Source organism: Halichoerus grypus, chromosome 10 (genome assembly GCF_964656455.1).
Source record: "Halichoerus grypus chromosome 10, mHalGry1.hap1.1, whole genome shotgun sequence".
Classification (NCBI taxonomy): Eukaryota; Metazoa; Chordata; class Mammalia; order Carnivora; family Phocidae; genus Halichoerus; species Halichoerus grypus.
In genome coordinates this window covers 100,371,770-100,393,139 of record NC_135721.1, presented here as the reverse complement: position 1 = coordinate 100,393,139, position 21,370 = coordinate 100,371,770, and the positions used below count along the sequence as shown (strand labels likewise).

Genomic DNA, 21,370 nt, shown 5'->3' with positions numbered 1-21,370 from the left:
TTCATTTGTAAAAGGAGAGGCTTTCACTAGATGGTCCTTAACCTGTCTTCCAGCTCTCAACATTTCATAACCTTTAGAAACAGTGCCACTAAGAGCAAAGACTCTGGAGGCAAAGCACTTGGGTTTGAATCCCAGTTCCACTAACTGTGTGATCTTGGGCAAGCTGTTGGACCTTGATGTGCCTCAGTTTGCTCATCTATAAACTGTAGGATAGCCTTAGACGTGTTGAGAGGACTAAATGAGTATATACACATAAAGACTTAATAAACATTACTATTACTCTTATTCTAGAGGCTTGAGGAATCTGATAGATCCTGGGCCTGCCAATGATGCAATCTGCTGCTGCCCTAGCTCCACGTCAAAGGAAGGACTTCGGATACTCAGGTGTGTTCAGATCTCTTGGTACTCATCTTGGGCACTCCCTCTCTCAATCCCCAGAGAGCATTACAAACTTTCATGGCTTTCTAAGACCTCCTACCCCAATCACTCTACCTTTGCTCTCAGAAGACAACTTGGTACCTCCTGGCTCCTTGAGGAAATTCTTACATTGTCTTTTCTCACTTGCCTCTCTCTTCCTCCCTCCAGATTTACATCTGCACCATCCTTTCTTCCAACTCTCCAGTCTTTGAGAGTGAGAAATCCCTCCTCTTTATCAAGACTAAGGAGGCCTCCACCTATCTGGGTGCAATCAGATCCAAATGCCACCCAACTTTTTCTAGAACCTCTTCATCAATTATCTCATCACTCCCAAGACACATAAACCATCTCCATTGGCTGGCTCTTTTTTTTGACAAAAATTATACCCAGGTCTCTCATCATCTTAAAAAGAACTCCCTCTTGGTTCTTGGTCCCCCTCATGCCACTGTTCCATCTCTCTTCTTCCATTTAAAGGCACACAACTTCCAAAAACATTTTTACTCATCTACTTTCTCACCTTCTATTCATACCTCAATCCATCATATCTGGCTTCTACCCCAACCAGTCCAATGACCACACAAACATTCTCTATACTGACAAGTCTCATGGATTCTCAGCCCTTTCTTATTTGTTCGTTTGTTTTTGTTTTGTTTTGAAGAAGCAGGCTTCTCATTGCATTTCACAGGGGTGATCATTCATTTATTCTTTCTTCAAAGTTATATCCTGTGGCTTCCTTAAGATCACTTTTCCCTCTTATGCCTCTGACCATGCCTTTTCAGTCTTTTTGTGACTACTCTTTCTATGCCCATCTTTTCAATACAACACTGAGGACTACCAGATTTCTGACCATGGCTCACTGTTCCTCTCATGCTCTCCCTCTTTTTGAATGTCTCAGCTACTTTTAACTAACTCCTGTTATGTTGATGCCTCCCAAATCTTTCTCTTCATGTCTGACTTTTCTTGTGAGTTTCATACCTGCTTTTGGATATCACAAGGCACCTCAAATTCAACCTTTTCAAAAGTGAGCTTCCTGACTGTACCTCCTTGCTTCCTCCCTCAACTGGTGTCCTCTTCTTAAGTCTTCAAATTCCTCCTCCAATTGCTGCCTCAATATTCTATCTAAACCAATCACTCCCAAAATTTGATCTTTGTTAAAAAAGGAGTAGACTTAATAATGCATTTGTCATTCTTGGTATAGCAGCCATATTTGTAGCACTTACAGTAGTACATGAAGCCTAATTGAAACTGTGCATTGGGCCATCCTTTTTCTGCAGCTTTCTGAAAGTATTTAAGTGCTTCAGCATAATTCTGCAAGATAATTACACTCTATTACTCAAAGGTGTATTTATAACTCCATGGTAACAATTGCCTTCCACTTAAAAAAAAAAGAGTATAGATAGTGCTTTATGTGATTTAGGCTAATTAAAATAATATCTGAAGTATTATACATTTTATTTCATTATTATATTGGATTCTATTAGGAAATAATTATCTCATTTTCACTGTAAATTATGTGTTTTCCTACACTGACAGGTTTTGTTAAATATTGGGGGAAGGTCACTCAAAAGGCAGAGGTTACACTAAGAAGATAAATTTCTCTATCAGAAAAAATCCTCGGAGGTTGTATGATTAATAAGGTTACTTAGAATCTATAATTCTAAGATATAATTAGGGTTGTTATTCTTGTCACAGACCTGTTCTATGTCTCTTTGGCAAATATTCCACTAGATTATTATATTTTCTATTGTCAAATATGATAGTTTGGCAAACCAGATATTAAAGACTAATTCCTTTTAATTAGTCAACGATCATGAATTTTACCCTATAAATTGCTAGGAATGTGTTGAAAAGATAAAGAAATTTTTTAACTTACCACAGGAACTCCTTTTCCATAAAAGTAAAGAAGACCAAGCCCATGAAGACCAATTGCATTGCCCTGGAACAGTTTTAAAAATCCAAGTAAAGTCCCAGAAGAATTCACGATGAGGAAAATTATGACAAAATCATTCTAAATATTTAAAATGTACCCAGTAGGGGATTAAATCAAGGCAAGTTAATCAGGCAGTTGGTAAATTACTCTGTCTCTCTCTAGTTTCTCCTTTCAGACCTTCATAACTCCCTTTGACTAGAAAAGAGGGAAATGAAGGTCAAATCTTTTCTCCATTCTTTCACTCAGCATTTATTTAGTGCTTGTTTTGTGTGTGACTCCATAATAGGTGTTGGACTGAGGTAGGAGGTGAAAGTTAAAAGATGAATGAACAACGATCCCTGCCTCAGAGAGTTCACTGGCTAGTGGGCTCTGATCAACTAGGTAGCACCTCTTAAAATAGCCAAGTCAAATGTGGTAAGTCCTATAGTAGAATCAGATTCAGGAATGTTGTGGACACCTAGTTGTATGTTGTGGACATCAACAGCCTAGATGAGCCTAGGGACTGAGGGGATTGAGTTGTCAAAGGTGATTGACATTTGAGCTTCGTCTTGAGGATGTGTAGGAGCTTTCCAGAAGGAAGTCTATCCAGACACTTGTTACCTGCTTTGGCCAAAGGAGGTTGATATAAATGGCCAAATAACATTTTAGAGATTCTGTGAATTTCAATCTAGCCATTATGGATGGTAAAGCACTGTTAGCATATGTTTCTTTATTCAAATATGTTCCTTTATTCAAATTTGACTGCTTATAACATCATCAATGTCTTCTTTTCCACTTGATGTTAAATTAATTACCATTTCTTTTTCTAATTAGTATTCTAAAGAGTCTAGGGAAGGGAGTTTTTAACATGTTTTAGCATTTACCACATGTTCAAATATATTGATATTTAGCATATCAATCCAGGATGAAGAGTGAACCTTAAAAGTGACTTTCCCAACCAGGAAACTCACTTTTCTTTTTGTCTCCTATCATGTATTTCACTCTTTCATGACTGAGTGAGGAGGCACATTTGGCCCACCTGTCATTTAGCAGACCTGTAAGTTTGTTTTACAGGTTTATAGTATTTCCTCAGGAACTCAAGTTTTGATTGAAAGCTCTCCAGATTTCTTCTTACCTCCTAAATGGAGTTATTGTGGATGCAGCCAGAGTACCTCTCAGTGATACAAGAATAGCACATAACTAGAGAAGGCATAGTTGAAAAAAATTTCAAAACTCCAAAGTTTGAGCTTACGTATACCAAAGGGCCAGCTATTGTAAGAATTCTTAAGGATGGTCCAGCTGTATTTAAAACAGGTGGAATATAGCTGCTCTCTTCTTCCTGCTTGTTCCATGACTACATCTACCTGTGGTCCTAGGACTCTTGGGATGGTCTGGTCTGGGGGTGGTAAGGCCTACTGTGATGGTTGTGGTAAAGTCTGGTGAGTCTCTCTTCCAACTATCCTCATTTTAGGTCTTGAGAAAAATGGAAGGGAAGGGAAATGAGAAGAGGGAAGGAGGAAGGGAGAAAATAGGGTACAGGTTCTAACTTTTGACTCACCAACTGCATAAGGACCAGAGGACTTATTTGTAACTTTCAGGTCAGGAGTAGCCAACTCAGATATACCTCCAGGAGCCATTCAAGTACTGTAAGAAGTACATTAATCCAGGCGATAGAGTGACAGAGACTGAGACAAAAGAGAGGGTTCCTGCCCCGTCTAAAGGCAGCAGCAACCCCTCCGCTCTCTGCTCCAGGCCGCTGTTGTCACATAGAATGGCAGCCTCATCTGGTCAGCTCTTCCCATTTTCCAAGAAAAGCTGGATGTCCAGACTTTTATATGACATTTCCTAATCTTTGTTACTTCAGTATAGTTGACACACGGTGTTACATTATTTTCAGGTGTATAGGGTAGTGATTCGACAACTCTCAATACGTTATGCTATGCTCACTGCAAGTGTAGCTACCATCTGTCACCATGTGAGATTTCCTACTCTTTGAAACACTTTCTGGGCCAAACAGAACATATGTATAGGCAATCCCCCCATATATAACTTCCACTTCAGGGCTCAGAGCTCTTGCTTAGGTTAAATGACATGAACTTAGAGAGCACATGGTCATTTATTTGTCAAACATTTAATGAACCTCTACTATGTACTAAGACCACCATCCTCCTCTAGTTGAGGAGACATGGTCTTCAGATAGTACAAGAGAAGGCACAAGGTAGAAGCAGTAAAGTTCCAGCAGTACAGAGAGTGAATGGAGGGCAAGCGCAGAAGAGGGGAAAATTATATGAACCAATGTGGGTAGAGATGGCTTTGTGGAAGGAAGCTGTCCTCTGGGGGATGGGTAGGATTCAGAATGGGGGATTTTGGGAAGGGAAGCAAAATGACAAAAGTGTGAAGATGAGGATGGGCCTGATGTGTTCAGAGGTGTGAAACAGAAAAGCAGAAGGGTACTCCTGGGTGGCTCAGTTGGTTAGGTGTCTGCCTTTGGCTCAGGTCATGATCCCAGAGTCCTGGGATTGAGTCCCGCATTAGGCTCCTTGCTCAGCAGGGAGCCTGCTTCTCCCTCTGCCTCTTCCTCCTGCTCCCCCTGCTTGTGCTCTCTCTCTCTCTGACAAATACATAAATAAAATCTTAAAAAAAAAAGAGAGAGATAAAAGCAGAAGAATATGGTCCAATATGGACCAAACAGGATAACTGCTTATGTTTCTGAGTAAGTAAGATAAAAGAAATCACGAAGACTGTAGCTTTGCATTCTGGTACTGATATGACTTAAAAACAAATTTAAAAACGTATGTATGGTTATAGACATTGGGGAGGGTATGTGCTATGGTGAGTGCTGTGAATTGTGTAAGACTGTTGAATCACAGACCTGTACCTCTGAAACAAATAATACATTATATGTTAAAAAAAAAAAAAAGAAGATAGTAGGAAGGGAAAAATGAAGGGGGGGAAATCGGAGGGGGAGACGAACCACAAGAGATGATGGACTCTGAGAAACAAACTGAGGGTTCTAGAGGGGAGGGGGTGGGAGGATGGGTTAGCCTGGTGATGGGTATTAAAGAGGGCACGTTCTGCATGGAGCACTGGGTGTTATGCACAAACAATGAATCATGGAGCACTACATCAAAAACTAATGATGTAATGTATGGTGATTAACATAACATAATAAAATTTAAAAAAACATACGTATGTGTGTGTGTGTGTGTGTGTGTGTGTGTGTGTATCTACTTTTTTTTTTTTAAGTAGTAAAAGAAGAGTGTGGATATGCAGAGTGGAAGACAGAAACCCTTTACTTTGGTAGTGACCCCAAGTGAGAAATCTAATAAACCATCCAGGTGATGATAAAGGAATATATATGGTCATGTCCACCTGATGCCATTCAGAATAATTAACCTAAATATAATTTCAGATTTTCTCTGTGTAGAAAGGTAGCTCAGGTTTAGAACACAAGTAGCTCAGATCCCTGCTGGTTACACAGCCCTGAATAGTTTGGGAGCTGGTTTAATTTACACATCCAGCTTCCTGGCATTATTCCTTTGGGCTGACAAATCAGCGTTATTTGCCAGATTACAAGAGATCTTCCTCTGTTACATTACCCCACCTTCTTTTCAGTCGGCTTTCCCTTGTTATCCTAATCTAATGGTACTCCAGATAACCAGCCTGCTGAGCAAAAATTTCTTATAAATTACAAGGGAGAGGAGCCGAGTACCAGCCTTCTCAGTAATTTACACCACAATAGTAGCAGCTCCGAGGCGCTAGTCATTTATAAATAGGCTCCTAAAGCAGTGTGTGGGCTTTTAAAAACTGAGAGCAGTTGAAAATATTCCCCAATTTGAGCACATCTTTACTCCCAGTGTTGCAGTATGGGGTTGTAAGACAACACAATGCTTCCTACTGTGCAGGGTTAGAAAGTTTATCAGGGCCATTCCCCAACATTAGGCTGATGAGTGTGGCAGTGAGGATGTTCTTAATGCACCGAAGGGATTCAGAGTAGTCTACTAAGTTTTATCAGACAGATGCCAGTCTCACTGAGCCCAGGAATCAAGACAAAAATTTTCATGGCAGGAGCCATATTAGTCCATTTTTATATTCCCTCACAGGTCCAATTAGTTCTGCCTTGGATATGCTTTGAGGTTCACGCCACCTCACAAGATAATAGCTGACACACTGTGTCTACTGTAAGCCAGGAATTATTGCTTTAAGGACTTTGTAATACCAGGCCCATAAATATTAACCTATTAAATCCTGGCAACAACATTATGAGGCAAACTTATATTCCCATTTGACAGATGGGGAAATTGAGGCACAGAGAGGTTATGTAACTTGCCCATGGCCACATAGGCAGGGTGCTGCAGGGCTGGCATTTAAACCACGGATTCTGCCTCCAGAGCCATGCTCTCATCCATCTTGTCCCCATCCCCTGTCTGATGATCTGCTCGGGTCAGGGGAGTTTCTAGCCTTTGGGGGCGATCGAACTGGAAAAAACTGGGCACTTCTTATTTGTCTTTGTCCTGAACTTACTGCAGACACTGTTTGAGTTTTCCCTTCCTCTGTCCTTGTCCCTTTTATTTCCCGTTTCCTGAGCTAGATGGCCTCACCTACTGCATGGGGGAGGGGAAGCTGGGACTTGTCTGGCCCCCTGCTAGCGCAGCGTATGTTGCTGCCATTTTTCATTTACTAAGAAGACAAGCGATGTCTCCCCCTATCCCAACGCCCTATTTCATTGCCAGTGATATTCTTCTTCTACAGGACACAGAACTCCCAGGCTCATTAGCTGGGCATGGGGCTTTGGAATCAACTTTTTGGCATCAGTCTGCATGTAATAAAAGCCAAATGTTTTTCTGGGCTTACAGGAATGGGCTGAAGACATACCTTACTGGCTGCCATGGAAAAGTATTTGAAGGCAGTAGCATTATTCTGTGGCGCTGCCGCATTCCCCTCTAAATACATCTAAAAAAAAAAAAACAAACGAACAAACAAAAAGAGGACGTAAAAAACTAAGGAATTAGTGGGTGATTAAAATATGTTTTAGAGCTACATAGACATGATGGTTGCACAACATTGTGAATGTACTAAATGTCACTGAATGATACACTTTAAGATGGTGAATTTTATGTTATTTGAATTTCACCTCAATTTTCATAAAAGGAAAAACTAAGGAAATAATCTACTACATACATTCTGGGGTGACCTTGCTGGAGGGCAAAGAAATGGACCCTGTTTGTGTTTTCTCACATTTCCTTTCATCTCAAGTTGTCTGTAGCCCTTGGGGAAGTGGTGCATTTGTCCCCATGGTTACTAATGCGAATTGGCTGCAGGCAGCCAAGGGCAGCACTTGGGGGGAGTGAGTGGTCTTTGAAGGAGAGAAAAAAAAATGTGCCTCTTTAGAGGAACTGTCCACGAATTTGCTCAGCAGCCGAGGAGCATCCTCCCTTGGTAGGGGGCCCAAGGATGGAGTTTGGTCAGCCTAGAGCTGGTTCTCATTCCCAGGGTGTAGGAAGGAGGCACCTCATTGGGGGAAGGCCTATACCAGTTAGATGCTCAACTGGCCCAGATGTCTTGTTACATGGCAGAGTAGGTGGTCATGGTGGTGGTAGGGGTCTCTGAACTACACTCAGCCCAGGCGCCCTGAGCCAGGTGCACTTTTCAAGGCTACTTTTGGTGCTCCAGATAAAGGCTGCTGTTGTATGGGGCTTTTTCTCGAACTGTCACCTCAAGAATACTATCCTCAGTCTGGAGTGGAATGCCTGGGTCAGCTGCTTCCATGAAAGACATTTGTCACACTCTACTGGGTTCCATTCACGGGTAGCATTAGTTTCTTAAGATTTTTAAGAAATGAAAAAGTACTGATCAAGATGAAGCATATACGGCCTCCTCATTGGAGGGATTCCTGGAGAAGCTGCAGTGTGGGGATGCTCTAGACCGAGTACTGCCCTCAGTGTCTTTTCACCTCCTCCTGCAGCGGCGGCGGCGGCGGCGGCAGGAGCACTTATCAGTGGCAACTTGAGGCTGCACCCTGGGCCAGCCCCCAGGGTGGTGCTCAACTGAGAGGGGGGCTCAGTGCCCCAAGGGGTGTGTGTAGGGTGGGGGTGGCCAGCTGGGACCAGCTGGTGGCCCTGAAAAACCTCCCACACACCCACACCCACACACCCCTTTGGGGTTGCAGGCTGCCCCTCCAAGAGCAGAGGCAGCAAGAGGACAAGTGTGTCTGGCACAGGTCCACACGGGGAGAGCAGTGGGGATGGAGACCGGCATCACCTTCTGATCCTTCAGTGGTATTGCTAACTTGCCTTCCTGACCCAGAGTCAGTGCCAATCTATTCCACTTGGGAAAGACTTAAGAGTCAACTAAAGAAACACAAACTGGAGACATTAAAACCATTGGTTATCTCTCACATCTAGAATTGAGAAGGCCTGTCATCTAGTCAAAAGAGATTAATTGCCTCTGTGCCATCAAACTAGATGTTGAAGTGAAAAATCTAAAGAGCTAAATATATAAATAAAAATAAATATGAGGGGGAGGAGCAAGATGGCGGAGGAGTAGGAGACCTAAATTTTGTCTGGGCCCAGGAATTCAGCTGGATAGGGATCAAAACCATTCTGAACACCTACAAACTCAATAGGAGATCAAAGAAAAGAATAGCAACAACTCTCTGAACAGAAAAGCGACCACTTTCTGGAAGGTAGGACGTGCGGAGAAGTGAATCCGAGGCCATATTCGGGAGGATAGACGGCGGGGGAGGGGGCCTCTGTCAGCTGCTAACAGCAAGTGATAGAGAAGTGGAGCACAAAATTGGAAATTTTAGAAGTCAGCTCCGCTGAGGGACGTTGCTCCAGTGGCTAAGCAGGGGGTGGAACCCTCGCTGGGACAGTGTGGTCTCAGGACCCTCGGGGTCAAAGAAAGACTGGGGATGCCTGAGTGCGGCAGATCTCCCAGGTATCAGAGCAGGGAAGCCAGCTGCAGAGACGGAGCCGAGGAGCAGGCTCTCAACTTGGGGTTGCCATAAACTGTGATCCATGGCACAGTCGGGCCACTGCTCCTCCAGCAGGGACCCAACAAGCGGCAGATCTGGGGAGACTCCCCTTCCTCCCCTGGGAGAAGCGGCGCGGAAGCACACCGCAGGGATCTGCTGGGTTTGGAGACTCCACACTGAGTCGGGTGCCAGAGATAGAAATGCTCGGTCATAGGCCGGGTGAGCACGGAGTGCGGCCGGAGACCAGGGAGACAGGAGTGATTGACTGCTTTTCTCTGGGGGTGCACTGAGGAGCGGGGCCCTGAGTTCTTGGCTCCTCCGGGGCGGAGATTGGGAGGCCGCCATTTTCACTTTCGTCCTCCTTGCAAGGAACAAAAGCTCCCGAGAGCAAACTCGAGCAGATTACTTAGCCCGGACCTGGCAAGGGCGGGGCAATTCCGCCTCCGGCAAAGACATTTGGGAACCACGGCAACAGGCCCCTCCCCCAGAAGATCAGCAAGAACAGCCAGCCAAGACCAAGTTTACCGATCAATGAGAATGGCACAACTCCAGCGCTAGGGGAATACAGCACATAGAATTCATGGCTTTTTTCCCATTATTCTTTAGTCTTTCAAAATTAATTTTTTTAATTTTCTTTTTTTTTCTTTTTCTTTTTCCCTTTTTCAACCAACATCTTACCAATCCCTTTTTTAAAAAATCTTTTTTATTTTTCATTTTTAGAGTCATATTCTATCCCTTCAAAGTAGTTAACCTTATTTTTGGTATATATGTATAAGTTTTTCTCTCTTTAAAATTTTGGGATACAGTTTCTTCTAACAGACCAAAATATACCCTAAATCTCTAGTGTATGGCTTTGTTCTAGTCTCCTGCCTGATCACATTCTCTCTGGTTTTTTTTTTTTTTTAAATCCCCTTCTTTCTTTTTTCAACCAACTTCTTGTCTTAGCAATTCCTTTTATAAAATCTTTTATAATTTTCATCTTTACAGTCATATTCCATCCCTTCATTGTATTTACCCTTATTTTTGTACATATATAAGTTTTTCTTTCTTTAAAATTTTGGGAGGCACTTTCTTCTAACAGACCAAAATACACCCAAAATCTAGTGTGTGGCACAGATCTATGCACCAGCCTGATCATATTTGATCATATTCTTTTTTTTATCTTTTTCTTTTTCTTTTTCTGTTTTCTTTCTTTTCCTTTCTTTCCCCCCGGTTTCAGGTCTCTTCTGATTTGTATAGCGTATATTTTTCTGGGGTGGTTGTTACCCTGTTAGCATTTTGTTCTCTCATTCATCTGTTGTCCTCTGGTCAAAATGACAAGACGGAAAAAATCACCTCAAAGAAAAAGAACAAGAGGCAGTACCGACTACCAGGGACCTAATCAATACGGACATTAGTAAGATGTCAGAACTAGAGTTCAGAATGATGATTTTAAAAATGCTAGCTGGGCTTGAAAAAAGCATGGAAGACATTAGAAAAACCCTTTCTGGAGAAATAAAAGAACTAAAATCTAACCAAGTCAAAATCAAAAAGGCTATTAATGAGGTGCAATCAAAAATGGAGGCTCTAACTGCTAGGATAGATGAGGCAGAAGAGAAAATTAGTGATATAGGAGACCAAATGATGGAAAATAAAGAAGCTGAGAAAAAGAGAGATAAACAACTACTGGATTACAAGGGCAGAATTCGAGAGATAAGCGATACCATAAGACGAAACAATATTAAAAAAATTGGGATCCCAGAAGAAGAAAGAGAGAGAGGGGCAGAAGGTATATGGGAGCAAATTATAGCAGAGAAATTCCCTAATTGGGGGAAGGAAACAGGCATCAAAATCCAGGAGGCACAGAGAACCCCCCTCAAAGTCAGTAAAAATAGGTCAACACCCTGACATCTAATAGTAAAACTTACGAGTCTCAGAGACAAAGAGAGAATCCGGAAAGCAGCTCGGGAGAAGAGATCTGTAACCTACAATGGTAGAAACATTAGATTGGCAACAGACCTATCCACAGAGACCTGGCAGGCCAGAAAGGACTGGCATGATATATTCAGAGCACTAAATGAGAAAAATATGCAGCCAAGAATACTATATCCAGCTAGGCTGTCACTGAAAATAGAAGGAGAGATAAAAAGCTTCCAGGACAAACAAAAACTAAAGGAATTTGCAAACACGAAAACAGCCCTACGAGAAATCTTGAACGGGGTCCTCTAAGCAAAGAGAAAGCCCAAAAGTAACATAGACCAAAAAGGAGCACAGACAATATACAGTAACAGTCACCTTACAGGCAATACAATGGCACTAAATTCCTATCTTTCAATAGTTACCCTGAATGTAAATGGGCTAAATGCCCCAATCAAAAGACACAGGCTATCAGATTGGATAAAAAGACAAGACCCATTGATATGCTGTCTGCAAGAGACTCATTTTAGATGCAAAGACACCCCCAGATTGAAAGTGATGGGGTGGAAAACAATTTACCATGCTAATGGACACCAAAAGAAAGCTGGGGTGGCAATCCTTATATCAGACAAATTAGATTTTAAACCAAAGACTATGATAAGGGATGAGGAAGGACACTATATCCTACTTGAAAGGTCTATCCAACAAGAAGATCTAAGAACTGTAAAATCTATGCACCTAACATGGGAGCACCCAATTATATCAGCCAATTAATAACAAAAGCAAAGAAACACATCAACAACAATACAATAATAGTGGGGGAGTTTAACACCCCCTTCACTGAAATGGACAGATCATCCAAGCAAAAGATCAACAAGGAAGTAAAGACTTTAAATGACACACTGGACCAAATGGACTTCACAGATATATTCAGAACATTCCATCCCAAAGCAACAGAATACACATTCTTCTCTACTGCGCATGGAACATTCTCCAGAATAGATCACATCTTAGGTCACAAATCAGGTGTCAACTGGTACCAAAAGATTGGGATCATTCCCTGCCTATTTTCAGACCACAATGCTTTGAAACTAGAACTCAATCACAAGAGGAAAGTCGGAAAGAACTCAAATACATGGAGGTTAAAGAGCATCCTACTAAAGAATGAATGGGTCAACCAGGAAATTAAAGAAGAATTTAAAAAATTCACGGAAACCAATGAAAATGAAAACACAACTGTTCAAAATCTTTGGGATGCAGCAAAGGCAGTCCTAAGAGGAAAGTATGTAGCAATACAAGCCCTTCTCAAGAAACAAGAAAGGTCTCAAGTACACAACCTAACCCTACACCTAAAGGAGCTGGAGAAAGACACCGCAAATAAAGCCTAAACCCAGCAGGAGAAGAGAAATAATAAAGATCAGAGCAGAAATCAATGAAATAGAAACCAAAAGAACAGTAGAACAGATCAACAAAACTAGGAGCTGGTTCTCTCAAAGAATTAACAAGATTGATAAACCCCTGGCCAGACTTATCAAAAAGAAAAGAGAAATGACCCAAATAAATAAAATCATGAATGAAAGAGGAGAGATCACAACGAACACCAAAGAAATACAAACAATTATAAGAACACATTATGAGCAACTCTATGGCAGCAAATTAGATAATCTGGAAGAAATGGAGGCGTTCCTAGAGATGTATAAATTACCAAAACTGAACCAGGAAGAAATAGAAAACCTGAACAGACCTATAACCACTACGGAAATTGAAGCAGTCATCAAAAATCTCCCAACAAACAAGAGCCCAGGGCCAGATGGCTTCCCAGGGGAATTCTACCAAACATTTCAAGAAGAATTAATACCTATTCTTCTGAAACTGTTCCAAAAAATAGAAATGGAAGGAAAACTTCCAAACTCGTTTTATGAGTCCACCATTACCTTGATCCCCAAACCAGACAAAGACCCCATCAAAAAGGAGAATTACAGACCAATATCCCTGATGGACATGGATGCAAAAATTCTCACCAAAATACTAGCCAATAGGATCCAACAGTACATTAAAAGGATTATTCACCACGACCAAGTGGGATTTATCCCTGGGCTGCAAGGTTGGTTCAACATCTACAAATCAATCAATGTGATACAATACATTAATAAAAGAAAGAACAAGAACCATATGACCCTCTCAAAAGATGCAGAAAAAGCACCTGACAAAGTACAGCATCTTTCTTTATCAAAACTCTTCAGAGTATAGGCATAGAGGGTACATACCTCAATATCATAAAAGCCATCTATGAAAAACCTACAGCGAATATCATCCTCAATGGGGAAAACTGAGAGCTTTCCCCCTAATGTCAGGAACACGGCAGGGATGTCCACTATCACCACTGTTATTCAACATAGTACTAAAAGTCCTAGCCACAGCAATCAGACAACAAAAAGAAATAAAAGGCACCTGAATCAACAAAGAAGAAGTGAAACTCTCACTCTTTGCAGATGATATGATACTTTATGTGGAAAACCCAAAAGACTCCACCCCAAAACTGCTAGAACTCATACAGGAATTCAGTCAAGTGGCAGGATATAAAATCAATGTGCAGAAATCAGTGGCATTCCTATACCAACAACAAGGCAGAAGAAAGAGAAATTAAGGAGTCGATCCCATTTACAATTGCACCCAAAACCATAAGATACCTAGGAATAAATCTAACCAAAGAGGCAAAGGATCTGTACTCAGAAAACTATAAAATACTCATGAAAGAAATTGAGGAAGACACAAAGAAATGGAAAAACGTTCCATGCTCATGGATTGGAAGAACAAATATTGTGAAGATGTCAATGCTACCTAGAGCAATCTACACATTCAATGCAATCCCCATCAAAATACCATCACCTTCTTTCAAAGAAATGGAACAAACAATCCTAAAATTTGTATGGAACCAGAAAAGACCCCGAATAGCCAGAGGAATGTTGAAAAAGAAAAGCAAAGCTGGTGGCATCACAATTCCCAACTTCAAGCTCTATTACAAAGCTGTCATCATCAAGACAGTATGGTACTGGCACAAAAGAAGACACATAGATCAATGGAACAGAATAGAGAGCCCAGAAATGGACCCACAAGTCTATGGTCAACTCATCTTCGACAAAGCAGGAAAGAATGTCCAATGGAAAAAAGACAGTCTCTTCAACAAATGGCGTTGGGAAAATTGGACAGCCAGATGCAGAAGAATGAAACTGGACCATTTCCTTATACCACACACAAAAATAGACTCAAAATGGTTGAAAGACCTCAATGTGAGACAGGAGTCCATCAAAATCCTAAAGGAGAACACAGGCAGCAACCTCTTCGACCTCAGCCGCAGCCACTTCTTCCTAGAAACATTAGCAAAGGCAAGGGAAGCAAAGGCAAAAATGAACTATTGGGACTTCATCAAGATAAAAAGCTTTTGCACAGCAAAAGGACCAGTCAACAAAACTAAAAGATAACCGACAGATTGAGAGAAGATATTTGCAAATGACATATCAGAAAACGGGCTAGTATCCAAAATCGATAAAGAACTTATCAAACTCAACACCCAAAGAACAAATGATCCAATCAAGAAATGGGCAGAAGACATGAACAGACATTTTTCCAAAGAAGACATCCAAATGGCCAACAGACACATGAAAAAGTGCTCAACATCGCTGGGCATCCGGGAAATCCAAATCAAAACCTCAATGAGATACCACCTCACACCAGTCAGAATGGCTAAAATTAATAAGTCAGGAAATGACAGATCTTGGCAGGGGTGCAGAGAAAGGGGAACCCTCTTACACTGTCGATGTGAATACAAGCTGGTGCAGCCACTCTGGAAAACAGTATGGAGGTTCCTCAAAAAGTTGAAAATAGAGCTACCATATGATCCAGCAATTGCACTACTGGGTATTTACTCCAAGGATACAAATGTAGTGATCCGAAGGGGTATGTGCACCCCGATGTTTATAGCAGCAATGCCCACAATAGCCAAACTGTGGAAAGAGCCAAGATGTCCATCGACAGATGAATGGATAAATAAGAAGTGGTATATATATACAATGGAATATTATGCAGACATCAAAAGGAATGAAATCTTGCCATTTGCAATGACATGGATGGAACTGGAGGGTATTATGCTGAGCGAAATATATCAATCAGAGAAAGACATGTATCATATGATCTCACTGATACGAGGAATTCTTAATCTCAGGAAACAAACTGAGGGTTGCTGGAGTGGTGGGGGGTGGGAGGGATGGGGTGGCTGGGTGATAGACATTGGGGAGGGTATGTGCTATGGTGAGCACTGTAAATTGTGTAAGACTGTTGAATCACAGACCTGTACCTCTGAAACAAATAATACATTATATGTTAAAAAAAAAAAGAAGAAGATAGCAGGAAGGGAAAAATGAAAGGGGGGAAATCGGAGGAGGAGACGAACCATGAGAGACTATGGACTCTGAGAAACAAACTGAGGGTTCTAGAGGGGAGGGGGGTGGGGGGATGGGTTAGCCTGGTGATGGGTATTAAAGAGGGCACGTACTGCATGGAGCACTGGGTGTTATACGCAAACAATGAATCATGGAACACTACATCAAAAACTAATGATGCGGGCGCCTGGGTGGCTCAGTCGTTAAGCGTCTGCCTTTGGCTCAGGTCATGATCCCAGGGTCCTGAGATCGAGTCCTGCATCGGGCTCCCTGCTCGGCAAGAAGCCTGCTTCTCCCTCTCCCATTCCCCCTGCTTGTGTTCCTGCTCTTGCAATCTCTCTCTCTGTCAAATAAATAAATAAAATCTTTAAAAAAAAAACAAAAACAACTAATGATGTATGGTGATTAACATAACATAATAAAATTAAAAAAAAAAAGATGAAGCATGTACCTTTCCAATAAATGCCATGGCATTTGCACTCCCAGCCTTTGCTGCCTTTAAGAAGTAGTATAATGCTTTCTGGAGAGAAAAGGGACAGTATTATTGACAGTCACAAACACATCCTACAAAATGGCTTTTCAGACCAAACTTTATTTCATTAAACATGCATTCAGAAAGTATCTATGAAATGCGCACACTGTTTAAGGTACTATTTCAAATGCTATTTCAAACATAAACCTGAAGAGTGGGAGCTATATACGGTTCACATATATAATTTTAAAATGTGAGGGCTTGGTTTTTCGCATGTGGAAAGGCATGATGGGCATGTGGCTTTGTGGAGGACAGATGGATCCCAGCTCGAGAACTACATAGTCTATTATTTTGAAAAGTATGCTTCGATGTTGACACTATGTACTTATTTTATAAGACAGTTAGTACAATTTGGTAGAATTGGATATGTAGCTTCCTAATGTTTATAAGGCAGAGTGAATAAAACAAGACACATCTGGCTGCCTGCTGATACCAGGTCTTTTTACAGAGGTAAACTTCAGGCCAATTCTTTCTAAATCAAAATGAAGGAGGCCAGCCAAGCCTCTGATTCTCTTTAGGTCATAACATTAATTGAAATGCTCAGTCTAGAACATATAAGGGCTGACCTGACCCTTGTTGCCCATTCCCTAGGCCTCATCTTGACCTCTTAGAAGTTCTCCTCAGAAACCACATGAAGCATTAAAAGAAATCCACCGCAGGAATGAGGAATGAAGACACTCTCTGAAGTGTCTTTTTAGGACACAACTCTTCTGCTCTTTAAAAAGCCTTGACTAGGTTGATGTGCAAGGATCTGCTCCTCCTCAAAGACAAGAGAAGGTTTAAGGAAGAAATGTGAGTAGTTCTTTTATATGTAAATTTATTCCAGAAATATTGCCAATTTATTTGGGAGCCACACCCTTGTTCTAAAGTCAGTCTGCCTTGTGGACATAACTAAATATAAATGCCACCAGGGCTGTACCTCACCAAACCACACACCCATGCATCCATCCACCTCTTCTAGTCTTCATTTATTCTTTCAGAAACTTGATTGAAAAGAGCTATGTATATGGTAGTAAGTTAAGTTATTATAGGTGTGTCACAAATGAATAAAAAATACCATCCCTACATTTGCTGTCTACCAATACTGCTGAGAAGAAAGGCATGTATGCAAATAGCAATGACAGTAGATGAGAGGTGGGAACAAAGGAACACCAAAAAGAATTAGAGAGGTATGGCATAACAATTATACATATGTGTTTTACAATCTTTGTCTTACCTAATCTTCACAACAGCACTAGAAGAAGGTACTATTAATATCTGAGCCAATTTTGTGACACTCAAAGTCAAGCAGCTGGTACTAGAGTCCCATAAGCAGCCTGATTCCAATTTCCATGCACTTAGTACTCTGCCTTCACGATGTCAAGAAAGGGACTCAAATGACAAAGGTCTCACAAAAAATGGAGAGAATTCACCGGTGCAGAGGGCATCATAGGCTGAGGAATAACATGTGTAAGGAATGGAGATGGAAATGTCCAAGGTGTGTCTAGGAAATACTAATTACTTCAGTATGGCTGAAGTAGAATACCCAAAAGCTAAGACTTGCAAGAATATGATGGGGCCATATTTTAACAGTCTTGAATACTAGGCCAAGGCTTCTATTTTCTACCAAAGAAAATTGGAAATTTGGCCAAGGCTTCTATTTTCTACCAAAGAAAGTTGGAAATTTATGAGCATAAGGGAATCTTAAAACAACAAATGATGTCCAAAATGTCCAGAAAAACCTAAGTGTCAATTGGATAGGAGGAAATTGTAGCAATGTATGATTTATCAATCATCTATCAGTAAACAAATCAAATGTATGATTTACCAATCACATTTATCAGACCCCATTAATATAGAAAATGAAGGTATTTCTCATGAATGCCTCTACTGAGCCAAGACCCAAATATACGTATAGGCAACTATCATGGCAAGCATCCATAGATTTAAATGTCTGAATCCCCTGTACTTAGCACAGTGTCTAACTGTATATCCGGCACTTAGGAAATATTTCTGGAATGAATGCATGAGCGAGGGAATGGAAGGATAAGTTTATAAATCTCTAAAACAGGGGAACTGGATTTTAAGCTTTATAGTCGCTCATACTGTGATTCTGTGAAATAATTTTCAAAGTCCAGTTTCAGAATTTGGCTCTCAAAATATTTGGCAATAGAAAATCTTGGGAAAAAATTGTCACTCTGAAAAACTGTATTTGAATTGTTAAAAGAGAATAAGCAAATAAGAATCAGAAGAAAATAAGAATCCTGGAGTTTTCCCCGTCTTTCAATATGATGATCCCATAAAGACAAAGGAATTGAAGCTTTCTCTAATTTCCCCTTCTACACCCTTCCACTCTCACGGTTTACTTGACATTTCAGTTCTCTTTTATTTGTCTTTAAATTAACCTGCCTTTAGTGCTATTGCTTTAATTGTTTGAACATTTACTAAACACTATGTGAAAGTATCATGCACGTTACTTTGATGAGTCTTTGCTTTTAAAGAGTTAAGTATCCATTCATCCATCTATCTGTCAATCCATCCATCTACCCATCCATCCATCTTCCCATCCATCCATCCATCTGCTGTGGTCTGCATATTTGTGTCCCTTCAAAATTCATAAGCTGAAAACCTAATACCCAAAGCGATGGTATTAGGAGGTGTGACCTTTGGAAGGTGACTGGCACAGAGCTTTCATGAATGGGATTAGTGCCTTTATAAAGGAGGCCTCAGAGAGCTAGCTCATTCTTACTGTTATGTAAGGATACAATGAGAAGTCCATAAACTAGAAGAGGGCCCTATCCAACCATGCTGACACTCTGATCTCAAACTTCTAGCCTCTGGAAATGTGAGAAATAAGTTTCTGTTGTTTATAAGCCACCCAGACTATGGTAATTTGCTTATAGCTGCTAAAACAGACTAAGACACCATCCATCCTTCCTTTAAATATTTATTGAGCACCTACTGTCATATTTTACTGATTCTAAGATGTACCCCCACACACACTTTAATCAGGACACTTCTTACTATCAATGGCATCATATAATTTATATTGGCAGTGTTTTTTTCTTTCTCAATAGAACATAAAATAAGGTATCTTATAATTGATGGTGTCGTAGATCGGATGAAATATAGTACGTCCCAGGTATTATGCGAAGTGAAATGTTATTATTTAAACACATATCTTCTTAAAACAATGAGCATGATTTTTCATTGGTTCGAGAAAATCCCTAGGTTTAATCAGTTTGTAACATTTCCCCTAGAATGAAATGCCAAGAAAATGTATTACTTTAAAAATATTTATGAATACTTCTTTTATCTCAAAATCTGTAAATCATTCTGAAAAGGGATGAAATTATCTCTTGTCTTTTTAATGGGTGTCAGGGTAGACAAAGCAGTTTCCTTACATATCTGGTATTATGCCTCTGCTAGGTTTAATTTAATTATGCCATATCCACTTTATTTTTTTTATTAACATATAATGTATTATTTGTTTCAGGGGTAAGGTCTGTGATTCATCAGTCTTACATAATTCACAGCACTCACCATAGCACATACCCTCCCCAATGTCCATCACCCCCATCCCTCCCACCCTGCGATATCCACTTTAATAATATGCAGCCAAATACCCAGCTTTCCTAATCCAATTTATTCTGAGCCTGTATAAATTTAGGAATGCAAATTACATTAAAATATATGTGTAGAAATTCAAGATAATGTAATCAAGGATTGCATATACAATATTTTTCAGTAATTAAAATTTGGTAGTGGGGGAGGGAGAGGTGAAAATGTTGCCTATAGTGACAACTCATGAGAGATTAATTTAATCAAACAATGAGAAGAAAAAAAAAGGCAAACTAGTTTTTTCCCAGTATTTTAATACTTGATTTGCTGGGCAGTAAACTGGGCATTACTTACAATTATAAAGAACCTTACACTAATAATTTTCTTTGGTAGACTGAAGCATTGGCATACTGGCTCAAGTGGTGGTTCTCAGGCTGAGGACCAACATATAATGCTTAGGATGCTATCACTCATTCATTCATTCATTCACTAAATACCAAGTACCTAATATGTACCCAGTACTATCAGAGTATAGGATACATAGGAATGAGCAAGACAAACAAGAACTTACATTCCATTGTGGGGAGACAGATAGTAAACAAGTCAAGATCTATATGATTCAGGGGGTGATATGGGAAAAGGAAAATAAACACCGTGATAGGGTAAGTGGTGGAGAGTAGAGTTGATCAAGAAAATCCTCTCTAAGGAAGTAAGACTCAGAAAGATGAGAGGCCAGCCGTGGGAAGAGTTGTAGTAACAGCCTTTCAGAAACTGGGTTTTTCCTTTTAACTTCTCTCACTCCCATGCCACTTCAAGTTGATCCTGGTACAACTAAGCTGTGGTAAGGTGCAAAAATGACCACAATACTTCACAGTTGTGCCTATTAAGAGAAGTCCTTTTCCCCTGCCCCTTCAATGTTGGCTGGCCTTGTAATTTGCTTTGGCCAAAAGAATGTGGTAGAAGTGATTTGTGAGTTCCAACCCTAGGCCATAAGAGACTTTCCTGCTTGTCTTCTTAGAACCCTGGGCTGCCATGTGAAAAGCTTGGGCACAGTTGGCTGGAGGAAGGGAGCATGTGGAGAGACCTAGTCATCCTAGGTCACAGATGAGGCCATCATAAACCAGCCAGCCCTGGCCAGTACTCTACAGATGCATGAGCAAGCCTAGTCAAGGTTGGTTGAGCCTGGCTGAGACCAGAAGAACTACTCAGCTGAGCCCAGCCAAAACTGCTAACCTGACAAAATCATGAATTAAATAAATGGTTGTTGTTTTAAGCCATCTAAATTGGGCAGTGGTTTATGAGGCAGCCTAAACTAACGTATACATAAGCCAATCAGTCTTTTTTTTAATGTTGAAATTTTTTTTAAATTTTATTTTATTATGTTATGTTAGTCACCATATATTACATCATTAGTTTTTGATGTAGTGTTCCATGATTCATTGTTTGCATATAACACCCAGTGCTCCATTCAATACGTGCCCTCCTTAACACCCATCACCGGGTTGACCCATTCCCCCACCCTCCTCCCCTCTAGAACCCTCAGTTTGTTTCTCAGAGTCCATAGTCTCTCATGGTTCGTCTCCCCCTCCGATTCCCCCCCCCTTCATTTTTCCCTTCCTGCTATCTTCTTCTTTTTTTTTTTAAACATATAATGTATTATT

At 40.7% G+C, this 21,370-nt stretch overlaps 1 protein-coding gene across 15 annotated transcripts in view; it reads right to left on the bottom strand.

Annotated features, from left to right (window-relative positions):
* SEL1L2 (SEL1L2 adaptor subunit of SYVN1 ubiquitin ligase) overlaps positions 1–21,370 on the bottom strand; it is a 135,728-nt gene that overhangs the window by 18,440 nt on the left and 95,918 nt on the right. For 11 of the 15 annotated variants that reach the window (XM_036065778.2, XM_078056908.1, XM_078056911.1 and 8 more), the window contains 4 exons: positions 16,089–16,157; positions 7,202–7,279; positions 2,291–2,353; positions 1,638–1,725 (listed from right to left, as the gene is read on the bottom strand). In XM_036065778.2, coding sequence (XP_035921671.1) covers positions 1,638–1,725; positions 2,291–2,353; positions 7,202–7,279; positions 16,089–16,157 — 298 coding nt within the window. The remainder of the gene's footprint in view (positions 1–1,637; positions 1,726–2,290; positions 2,354–7,201; positions 7,280–16,088; positions 16,158–21,370) is intronic. The other 4 variants (XM_078056914.1, XM_078056912.1, XM_078056913.1 and 1 more) reach the window with 4 other exon arrangements.